Below are 12,593 nucleotides of genomic sequence, written 5' to 3' on the forward strand. Positions count from 1 at the left end.
CTTTTTTTAAGTAAGATTTCCTTCAAGTCAGCTTGTTTTTTCCCCTAGCATCTTCTAGGAAGTTTTTTTTTTTAACTTTTCAATTCAGCCTTTTCAAGCAGCTATATTTTAAAGGGGGCATCTAAAGTGGAAATTGTTTTCTTTTCCCCTCTGCTTATTCCTGTGACACAAGAGGTGGGGGGGGAGCTTTCTTTGATTTCTCTCCACTGTCATCCCTGGACAGAGAGATTTAGCACAAATAAATAAATCAGGAAGTCGGTCCAAGTTTTGAGAGCTCAAGTTACCTTTAGATGCAGGTAACATTAAGCTCCAAATGATAAACAAAGGGATAGGGGTGAGGGGTTAAAGGCATGCAGTTTCCGTGCTCATCTACAATTAATTAGAAGTCAAGCAAGAGCTAAATTCTGTGGGTTGGTGAAAAGATGCTATACTGTAGAAGGGGATATGTTTTTCTTAAATATCTTTGCATTTGTGATTCATCCAACCCTAGTACCATGATCAATGCACTTGCCTTATCCTGGATAAATTCTCACTGAAAAAAAGGAGAATGAGAATAGCAAATCTGTCCACCGCTCTCTTTTCTTATCTTTGATAAAGCACCCTGGTATATGGGAGGGGAGAATGGGGGCAAGAATAATATATTATTTTTTTCCATTATTCCTGAATATTGGGCTGTTGTTGTATCACACACATAAACCATCCAATTTTCTGCACCAAGATTGTACTTTGCTTTTTCAATGGACGGACTCCAAAACGTTGGTTAATTTGGATATATAATGTGGTTAATTATTAAAACTACATCCCTAATAATGAGGATCTTCAAGCTGCACTTCCTTATATGTTTTCTGTGGAATGCATAAGTGTTCTCGGAGCTTGGTTATTTGCTTGCAGACATTTCATTACCAAGCTGGATAACAGCATCAATGGACTGATGATGTTATCTAGTTTGACAATAAAATGTCTGCAAGGAAAAGTTCAGAGAGCATCAAAGACCCCACAATTCAACCCTGAACTACAAATATTCTTTTCTATTGGTCATACATGTTTTCCTCTATTAAGCCCATTGTCCACATAGGACTTATTTCTGATTAGCCATTCACAGACTTCAGCAACAGGGGTTATAACCCCTTGTCATTGATGAATGAAGTGAAAAAGATATGTCTTTCAACATCACCTGAATAAACTTATCAAAACATACTGTATGCAACTGTGATTTTAAAGAAACACACACAGAGAGAGAGAGAGAGAGAGAGAGAGAGAGAGAGAGAGAGAGAGAGAGAGAGAGAGAGAGAGAGAGATAAAGGATCCCCTTGCACATACTTGTTCCCAACTCTAAGGGATGGTGCTCATCTCAGTTTCAAATCTGAAGAGCCAGCGTTGTCCGAAGACGTCTCCGTGGTCATGTGACTGGCATGACTAAATGCCAAAGGCGCACGGAATGCTGTTACCTTCCCACCAAAGGTGGTCCCTATTTTTCTACTTGCATTTTTTACGTGCTTTCGAATTGAGAGGTTGGCAGAAGCTGGGACAAGTAGCGGAAGCTCACCCTGTTACGCGGCACTAGGGATTCGAACCGCTGAACTGCTGACCTTTCGATCGACAAGCTCAGTGTCTTAGCCACTGAACCACCGTGTCCCCATACACACACACACACACATGTATATAAAATTTTAATTTTATATATAATTGTAATTTTAAAGAATATATACATATAAATATATTAAGTGTTTTTCTATCGAGGAACCTGGTCTACCTGAGCATGTGGGAGGGAACATACTGCATCCTTTCGCCTTTCAGCTCCAATCCAGGAGCCCTCAAGCAGACACATTCACGATAAACCATTTTATACCAAATTTATATTTTGCTGATAAAGAAATAAAGGGAGACTAGTATAGATCTATTTCAAGCTATTTAGCTCTCATCGCTAAGTATGGCTAGTTGAGGAGAGCAAATAGCTTGAAATAGATCTATACTAGTCTCCCTTTATTTCTTTATCAGCGAAATATAAATTTGATATATACATACACACACACACATATACATACATGTATTTATTTAATTTTAATTTAATATATAATTGTAATTTTTAAAAAAAACATACATACACACACACACATATCTTAATTGCATGTAATATTTCCTCAATCTTTTTGTCCTTCTAAAACATAAACGAAAGTTTGCATGAAAATCTCTCCCCCCACCCCCCAAAGCATGTCTTATTTTAATTAAAATTATTCTGACCAAAAATAGTTGCTTAATTAAACCCCTTATGGAATAGGGCATAAAACAAAACATCAAAGATGATGAATCATAAAATAATTGCCAGCTTGTTGAGGAAAAGTATCCAGAATTTATTTCTATGTAGAAATTCTATTTCTATGCATCACTTTTGACTCAGAGATGTTTTAAAACATCCCTGAACAAGTCTCCAAAAGGTGCTTTGGTGGCCGTAATCAAATATGTTTATGTAGGAGCAAAGCTAGGTCTTAAAAACTCTAAAACACATTTAATCATTCGCACTGAAGATCTAGCAAAGCCTTAGCTTGGTTAGCCTGAACCTTAGTTTGTATTCTGGTGATTTAGCATGCAAGCTCATTCTTTTTGGTTAGTTTATGGTTAAATACACTCTGTATACCCAAAGAATGGGGACAATTCAAAACCAGACTTTAAGTCTTGTTTGACATAGCTAATTTTACATGGTTCTGAGTTGACATGTTGTTCAGTTACCACCCATCTAGATGTTACTTTAGCATATTCTATTCATTCATGATGAATATTTGATCATGAGTAGTATTTCATAACTTGAACACTTAGTTCCCAATGATCTCAAAGGTATAATTAACTTTAAGAGATTTTGAATGGTAAAAAAAATTAAAGGCTGGTTTATTCACATTAAGCATGAAAGCCAGCTGGATGACTTAGGCAAGTCACGCTCTTTCAGCCCAGCCCACCTCACAGGGTTGGAAGGGACATTGGAGGTCTTCTAGTCCAATCTTCTATCTGAGTAGGAGACCCTATACCATTCCAGACAAATGGTTGTCCAATCACTTCTTAAAAATCTCCAGTGATGGAGCACCCACAACTTCTGAAGGCAAGCCATTCCACTGTTTGATTGTTCTCACTGTCTGGCAATTTCTCCTTAATTCTAGATTAGATCTCTCTTTGATAAGCTTCCATCTGTAACTTCTTGTCCTGCCTTTAGGTGCTTTGGAGAATAAGTTGCCTTACTCTTCTTTGTGATAGCCCTGCAAATATTGGAAGATTGATCTCATGTCACCCTTAGTCCTTCTCTTTGATAGACTAGACGTAGCCAGTTCCTGCAATCATTCATCATATGTTTTAGACTCCAGCCCTCTAATGATCTTTGTTGCTCTTCTCTGCACTCTTTCCAGACTGACAATGATTATTTGTTTAATCACATTAATTAATTAATTATACCGTAGATTATAAATATTGTATTTCTGTAGCCAGGAGTGAAATCTTGTGAGCTGTTGTACCTTGAGTGCTAAAATAGTTTGACCTGTCTTCAGTGCTAAGTATTTCCTCCAGAGATGGACTCATTCTTTTTTAGTTATTCATTTATTTATTTCAAGATTTATAAGGCCACTCAACTCAGCCAGTAAGACTCTGGGTGTCGTATAAGGTAAACAATAATAAATCAAAAAGAAGTAAAAACAAAGAAAATAATCTAACAACCAGCAACAATATATAAATCCAAAATATAAAATGAAAATTGGAGACCAAACATACAACAGAACAACCAAGAAACTGAGGGGTGGGGGGTGGGGGAGTATTTAACTAAGTTGGAAGTTTGCATCTGAAGAATTGCTCATTCTTTCACATGCTTTTGCATTACTTTATATTTATTCCAAATGCATCATAAATACAGGTAGTCCTTGCCTTAACTCTATAATTGAATCCAGAATTACAGTCATAAAATGTTTAATCATTAAATTATTGCAAGTTCGAATCTCCCCAGGCTCAAGGTTGACTCAGCCTTCCATCCTTTCTAAGGTAGGTAAATTGAGGACCCAGTTTGTGGGGGCAATAAGCTGACTTTGTATAAAATATACAAAAGTATGAAGGCTATTGCTTAACGCATTGTAAGCTGCCCTGAGTCTCTGGAGAAGGGCGGCATATAAATCTAATTTAAAAAGAAAAAAAAAGTATCTCCCACATACCTGATTTTACAACATTTTTTTTTGCAGTGGTCATTAATGAATCTCTTTTTTTTCCAATGGGCATTTTTTGACAGAAACTGGAAATAAATACTGGAAACTGCCACTGATAAACCAAATATTGCCTGCTTTCCTGAAATGCCTCTCTAAAAGAATTGAACCACAAGTAGTCCTTGACTTACAACAGTTCATTTAGTGACTGTTCAAAGATACGACGGCACTAAAAAAACCTGACTTATCACTGTTTTTCAGAGTTATGCAGCATCCCCATGATCACATGATCAACATTCAGACGCTTGGCAACTGGTTTATACTTATGACCGTTGCTGTGTCCCAAGGTCATGTGTTCATCTTTTGCAACCTTCTGACAAGCAAAGTCAATGGGGAAGCCAGATTCATTTAACAACCAGGTTACTAACTTATCGACTGCAGTTAATTCACTTAACAAAGGTGGCAAGAAAGGTCGTAAAATGGGGGGGGGGATTTTGGACTCAGTCGTGGTCGTAAAGCAAGGACGACCTGTAATTCCATGGAATTATGCCAGGCTTCACTTTATTCCTATGCTTATATGTATCAGATTTCAGACCGGAAGTGGCCCTTTCCCCTCATCCACACTTAAAGGACAGTTTATTTAATTATTAATTATATTATATTATATTATAATTAATTAATTATATTTATATTAATTAAATATAATTATATTAATTATATTATATTATATTATATTATATTTAATTAATTAAATTTCAGACCGGAAGTGGCCCTTTCCCCTCATCCACACTTAAAGGACAGTTTATTTAATTATTTATTATATTATATTATATTATATTATATTATATTATATTATAATTAATTAATTATATTTATATTAATTAAATATAATTATATTAATTATATTATATTATATTATATTTAATTAATTAAATTTCAGACCGGAAGTGGCCCTTTCCCCTCATCCACACTTAAAGGACAGTTTATTTAATTATTTATTATATTATTATATTATATTATATTATATTATATTATATTATATTATATTATATTATATTATATTATATTATATTATATTATATTATATTATATTATATTATATTATAATTAATTAATTATATTTATATTAATTAAATATAATTATATTAATTATATTATATTATATTATATTTAATTAATTAATTAAATTTCAGACCGGAAGTGGCCCTTTCCCCTCATCCACACTTAAAGGACAGTTTATTCTACATTATCTTCCAGCCTTTAAGGGTCAGAGGAGACATAGTCCCCTTAACAACCCTGTTACTAACTTGACTGCAGTGATTCGCTTAACAACTGTGGCAAGAAAGGTTGTAGAATGGGGAAAAAATTCACTGATCAAATGTCTCACTTGGCAACAAACATTCTGGGGTCAATTGCAGTCTTAACTTGAGGACTGCCTCTATTTATTTATTTTTTTAAAAAAAAAAGGTGGGGAGGCTAAACGGCTATTCCAAAATAATACATTGCTGATCATCTTTTGGATTTGGAAGCTAGGAAAAATGGGACAGTTCAGTTCTATATGGCCTGAATGAAAAGCATGAACTAAAATCCCATTTTCTTTTCACCCTATGAATCATACAATTCAAGTCTTATGTATACGTGAGTTTTACATAGCAGAAATTTGCAAATCAGTCTGGTTGGACGATCCGTGCCTGGAATCACCGCTGTCCAAACCTTAATGGTGGATGAAAATTAATCCCTGCTTTCCCCCAATTCCTCCTTCCCCCCTAGAGCAGAGGCTGTTGTTTCATACTGTGAAAAATACATCTGATGCTGTTTACCTTGGATGAGATGAAAAGCTTAGGCGTTTTAACAAACATCCCAGCATTTGTTTGTTTCTCTGCCTAGCCCACATACTTGTCATTCTTCCAGGCAGTGGAGCCAGTTCATGTCTCTTTCAAAATATTACAGTTCTTATAAACCTTTTCAGCTTTCTTTTATACTAACAGAAGTTTGCTCAAAGTTACCTGATCCAGATATCAGCTCATTTCTTATTATGACTCTGCCGATTCCTCCTTGTAATAAGCTGAGCGACGTGCATTCCAAAAAACACAGAGAAATGGTTATTGGAGTCTTGTTAGCAGAAATCATGGTAATGAAAATAAGGAAAGCAAACAAACACAAATGGGAATTTCCTGCGCCCACCCCTCCCTCCAAGTTTTCTCCTCACAAAGGAGCTCTTTATTTTTCCAGTTCCATATTATGCATTTTTGTGAATCAAATCTCAAGAACCTAACTAGATACTCATGTTCTTTCTCTCCCGCTTTGTATTTTGCACTAAGCCAAAGCCTACATAATCAACTACATTTGAGTTCAGCCATCATATTAAAACCCTAGTCATGACTTACAAGCCACAGTTGTCGGGTTCATACAACACGCTAAAAAAAAAAAATGCTGATACGGAAAGCTGTAGAATTATACTGTATTGTTGCCTTGTTTGTGTATTTTATTTCTTTTTCTATTTGTATTTTTTCTTTTTTTTCCTTTTTTTTTTTACTTGTGATTTTTAAATTTGGAAAATGTTCAGTAAAAACTATTTTTAAAAAAACAACAACAACATGCTAAACCACAAGTAAACAAAAACTACCTTAAAGTTCAGAACCCCAGACTTGGTAAATAATACACAGGCAGTCCAGAGGTGGGTTTCAGCAGGTTTTGACCAGTTCTGGAGAACCGGTAGAGGAAAATTTGAGTAGTTCGGAGAACCAGTAGTAAAAATTCTGACTGGCCCCGCCCCCATCTATTCTCTGCCTCCCAAGTCCCAGCTGATAGGGAGGAAATGGGGATTTTGCAGTATCCTTACCCTGGATTGGACAGGGAACGGAGATTTTACAGTATCCTTCCCCTGCCACGCCCACCACACCATGCCACGTCCACCAAGCCACACCCACAGAACCGGTAGTAAAAAAATTTGAAACCTACCACTGAGGCAGTCCTCACCTTATGACCACAATTGAGTCCAAAATTTCTGTTTTATTAAATAAGCTTTTCACCATATTACGAACTTTCTTGCTACAGTTGTTAAGTGAATTACAGTACTGCAGTTGTTAAAATGGTAACACGGTTGTTAAATGAATCTGGCTTCCTCGTTGACTGCTTGTCAGAAGGCCACAAAAGGGGATCACATGACCCCCGTGGAACACCGCAATGGTCACATGTACATGCCAATTGCCAAGCATCTGAATTTTGATCACGTGCCCATTGGGATGCTCTAATGCAGAGGTCTTCAAATTTGGCTGCTTTAAGACTTGTGGACTTCAACTCCCAGAATTCTATGCTGGCTGGAGAATTCTGGGAGTTGAAGTCCACAAATCTTAAAGCGGCCAAGTTTGAAGACCTTTGCTGTAATGGTTGTGATTGTGAACTTTGAATTCTCTCCATGGAATTGCAGGACTGCAGATTAAAGACACCTCTCTGGGGAATGGAAAGCTATTTCTATATTGTATAGAATGTGAAGGATGTGTGTTTGTGTTTTATTTTTATGGTTATAATGTACACTGAAGATGGCATTTAATTTTGTTGTACGAGGTGCAATGACAGTAAACTAAACTATTGCTGCTGAGAAAATGGTATGAATGTGTTAATGAAGCCATTAGGACTTAAGGTAGAAAACGTGGTAATTTTTTCCCCCGAGCTCTATATCTGGAGGCTGGAAGAACTGACCACTCTAGACCAGGGGTGTCAAACTCGTGACGTCACGTTGTCTTCACGTGACATATTGCAACTCCCCCCCCCTTCGCTAAACCAGGGGTGGGTGTGGCCAGCGTGTGATGCATTTATCCTTTGCTTTGACATGCATTTCAACCCTGGTTCATCCTATTTGCTTATTTTAAAATTATTTATTTATTTATTTATTTTATTTTATTTATTTATTTATCAATTAAAAATAGATGTCTATGGAGATTCTCAGTCATCCAGGTCATGGTTGTCCCAAAGATGCTTTTTCAAGAGGCAACTGGCCTTCCTGTTTTTTTTTTCCTTGAAGACATTTCGCTTCTCATCCAAGAAACTTCTTGAACTCCAGTTGCCTCTTGAATAAACACCTTTGGAACAATTAAAAATAGAGTTTAAAAAAGACCTGACTCCAACTAACTTTACATATAAAGTGCCACATTAAAAAAAACAAAAACGAATAAGTGTCTGAGAGAGGAGAAACATGCAAAACAGAAAAATATCATACAAGACAAAATCTTATAGGGGTTCATTCATAAACTGCCTCAATGTTGAAGAGAACAAGCTAAGTTTTCTATGCCTTTCAAAACATCATCAGGATAGGGGCCATATGGATGTGCACCTTAGAACTCCACTACTCTTTGCACTGCAGTAAGAAATTTCATGAGACTTTTTTAAAAACCTGATTGGAAAATGGAAATTTTCAGGCATGGAATTGGGTGGGAGCAGTGGTGAAATTCATTTTTTTTTTACTACCGGTTTTTTGGGCGTGGCTTGGTGGGCATGGTGTGACTTGGTGGGAGTGGCTTGGTGGGCGTGGCAGGGGAAGGATACTGCAAAATCTCCATCCCCACCCCATCCCTGGGGGAAGGATATTGCAAAAACTCCATTCCCACCCCACTCCAGGGGAAAGATACTGCAAAATCTCCATTCCCATCCTACACCAGGAGAAGGATACTGCAAAATCCCTTTTCCCTCCCCATCCCAGGGGAAGGATACTGCAAAATCCCTTTTCCCTCCCCATCCCAGGGGAAGGATACTGCAAAATCTCCATTCCCACCCCACTCCAGGGGAAAGATACTGCAAAATCTCCATTCCCATCCTACACCAGGAGAAGGATATTGCAAAATCTCTATTTCCACCTCACTCTGGGGCCAGCCAGAGGTGGTATTTACCAGTTCTCCAAACTACTCAAAATTTCCACTACTGGTTCTCCAGAACCTGTCAGAATCTGCTGGATTTCACCCCTGGTTGGGAGAGGCCATTTCACCCAGTGAGTCCAATCCTTGCTCATTGCAGGGCAGACAGTTGCCTGGTTTCTCTTGAGCTCATTGACTGAGAAGGTTCATTATCTCCCTTGGAGATTGATTCTTTTGTTGAGTTGTGCTTATGGTTGGCTGGCTTTTCTGTCTTACTGTAACTGAAAACCAGTACTCCATCTTCTGCTCTCTGGAATGATAGACATCAGATATTAACCTTCTACGTTGCATCCTTTTAGTGTCTTTACAGTGTTCGCTCCCTCCAGCCATCTTTTTCTCAAGATTTAATATACTCAGTCCCTTATATAAGTCTTTTGTTTTCTTTGTACCCATTTCAATTATTCTGAGCTTTTCTTAAAATGTTAGGCATCATCTGCACCATACTTGAGATACAGAAATAGTTGCATTTCTAAGCCATTGAGAGTTAATTTCAATGTTTCAAACAGTATTAAAGTTACAAATAGCAAGTTACATAAATGAAACAGCGAATAAATGAATTCTGCATTAACAGCTACTCACACTTTTCTAATCTACCATCATTACCTTGAATTTTACTTATACTGTATATTTTAAACTATCAGCTCTCTCAGCTGTGTTTCATTTGCAACTTTTTATAAAACCTTTTAGTCCTTAATCAACTGGGAGAAAAATCTTGCTAGAGAGGGAATTTTGAAGCACGAGTATCGGGTCTACTCCTTACTCAAGAAAGGAGTAACAAACATATTAAAAGTGCTACGTGGTCTTGCTAGAGGCTTTATATAGGTTATCAAAACCAGCCTTAGTTCTCAGTCTGCCACTTTTCAGAATGATTAGGTTCACACATTGCAGCAAACCACAGTTTTTTTTAACTGTCACCTACTGAATATAAGAACCAGTTAAAATAGTAGTTAAGCCATCAGGCTAGAAACCAGGAGATGCTGCCTATGTCTTGCCTTGGGCACAAAACCAGCTGGATGACTGGAGCCAGTCACTCTCTCTCAGCCCTACCAAGCAGGCAATGTCAAACGACATCCAAAATCACAGGGACTTGTCCAGGCACTTATCAGAAGTCAGATCTGACTTGAAAATGTACACACACTGAATACACCACAGCATCTTATTAAGCCAAACTGAAACCACTTTAAGACTTAGTGGAAAGGGTGACCTAGGTTAGAAAAAGACAGTGGCTACTAGTAAGCCAAAACCAGGGGCATGGATTCAATCTTTGTCTGACCAAAACATTGTGCAGCTTGTTTGCTTGGGCTTAGATATGTGAACTACTTAAATAACAAATTAATGTTGCCTCTTGTGAGCACTATGTCTGCAAAACAACTTGCCATTCAAGAGGAATACGTATGTGCTTCCTATTTTGTCCTTCATTGGAGCAAACTGAACCACAAACTTGTCAAACTTATTTGACACTTAAGTGTGTTGTGTGAACCCAGCTAGGAGGCTGGTTTAGGATTTCATGTCTGAGTTTATACCCCACAATTAAGCCAATGAGTTATAAGTTTCACATACCCACATCCAGTTAAGTTTCCTTGGGTTATAACAGTTTATGGGCTTTGTGATTTTTCTGTGTTGGATGTCCTATTTGATTCCAGAAAGCAATCCAAGAATTAACTTTGATGAACTCAACTCAGGGTGTCACACAAACTAACAATAGTGGGTTAACTCAATAAAGCACAGTTCAGTTAACTTTGGGTGAGCCCATTGTGGAAATTCAGGCTGTATAAAAGGCTGTATATTCTGTGTCATAAGGGAGAATTGTATTTGCAACCTTTTTTACAAGGTAATCCATTCACAGTTTGGAAATCTTAAGCAGCTTGTCCTTTATCCCCCCCAAGGACCATCTTATCTTTGAACATTCGCTTGAAACCGGATTGTCAGATTCATGCAGGCTCCTCAACTCCTCTGTACATCCCTTTTTCTTTCTTCCTCAAAGTGGAAATCGCTCCCCACCCCACCCTTATCAAGGCAAATAAGCTAAAGAACCTGCAAGCCTAGAGCTAACCCCATCTGGGCTGCACACCTCTGGACGACCACCAGGTGGCAGCCAAGCCAGATTTCACTGTCTCTCTTCTGCCATCTAGTGGCCCTCCGGATTTTTGGCAGAAAATGAAGTGAGCTCCCCACACACTCGAAAATCCAATTCAAGGAAGGCATTTTCACGGAATTAATTTTAAAAAATGTATACATTCGTTCAATGTAAAGAAGCCTGAATGGCGCAGCAGACTAATGCTACTGTTAAAGGTAGTATTTAGCTTCCAGCTGCCTGCAATTACTGCGAGTTCAATTCTCACAAGGCTCAAAGTTGACTCAGCCTTCCATCCTTTCTAAGGTAGGTAAAATGAGGACCCGGTTTGTGGGGGCAATAAGCTGACTTTGTATAAAATATACAAAAGTATTGCTTAACGCATTGTAAGCCGCCCTGAGTCTCCAGAGAAGGGCGGCATATAAATCAAAATAAAATAAAAATAAATAAAAATTTTAAAAAATGGCCAGGAGTGATTTTCACCATTTCCTCTTTTCGTTCTTTTTCTCTCGAACTCGACGGCTCTGATTGTCAAGTAAATCTTTGAAGCCAGCCTACCAAACCCCCCCCCCAAAAAAAAGGGGGGTGGGGGAAAGTAAAGAAGCAAAGGATAAAGTTTGCACGAAAGCTTCCTCCGGAGGAGGACTGGGGAGAAAAAATGTGGTTTTCTTCAGTGTAACGGGGGGGGCGGGTGGAGATGCTTCTCAGGATCCTTTCCACGCGCGCACGGACAAGCCCTAAGTTCTCCATGGAGGCAGAAGACAATGCGAGGGGAAGATAAGGGAGGCAGGGGGAGGTTGTCCAGCCTGCCTAAGAAAACCAGTTCTGCCCCGGCTGTTTATTTACTTTCAAAGATGGACACGAGAGCTGCTGCTCGCCTCTTTTCCCTCTCTCTCTTCCTTCCCTTCAGGGAAATACCACCCAATCGGGCCGGCGGGCCTCTTGCGCGAAACCCCTCGCCTGCGCGGCGGCGGCGGCGGCGTCCGGCATCCACCCTTCAACCACCCGGACGAAGCCGGGCGGACAGGAGCGGGGCGAGGGAGAGACTACAGTGCCCAGCGTCCCCTTCTGCTCCCTGATCAATGGACCTTATTTGAATAATCTGTGAGCTCTTGGACTCAGGCCAATCAGCTGTCAGGGACCCATGATAAATCGCAATGCATTATTGATAATCATAATTACTCTGACATGCGCATTCCGCTCTTTGGGAGTAATTTCCCAACTCCAGGAATTTGTTGTGAAGAAGAAGAAAATAATTGCTACTATTTTGCTCCCGATGCGTGTTGTGCACCATGTCGAGGCGCAAGCAAGCGAAGCCCCAGCACATCCATTCGGACGAGCGGCAGTTCCCGGATGTAGCAAATGGTAAGGGGAGGAAAAGAAAAAAAAAAAAAAACAATCGAGGGAGCGCCGGTCAATTTCCAACTTTAATTGATGGGG

At 38.7% G+C, this 12,593-nt stretch overlaps 1 protein-coding gene across 1 annotated transcript in view; it reads left to right on the top strand.

The window, feature by feature from the left end:
- The first annotated feature begins 11,895 nt into the window (after nt 1-11,895).
- SALL4 (spalt like transcription factor 4) overlaps nt 11,896-12,593 on the top strand; it is a 34,284-nt gene continuing 33,586 nt past the window's right edge. Inside the window, exon 1 of the mRNA XM_034433020.3 lies at nt 11,896-12,518. Coding sequence (XP_034288911.2) covers nt 12,446-12,518 — 73 coding nt within the window. The 5' untranslated portion in view covers nt 11,896-12,445. The remainder of the gene's footprint in view (nt 12,519-12,593) is intronic.

The sequence above is a fragment of the Pantherophis guttatus genome, chromosome 3 (assembly GCF_059756535.1).
Source record: "Pantherophis guttatus breed Tessera chromosome 3, ASM5975653v1, whole genome shotgun sequence".
NCBI classification, from domain to species: domain Eukaryota; kingdom Metazoa; phylum Chordata; class Lepidosauria; order Squamata; family Colubridae; genus Pantherophis; species Pantherophis guttatus.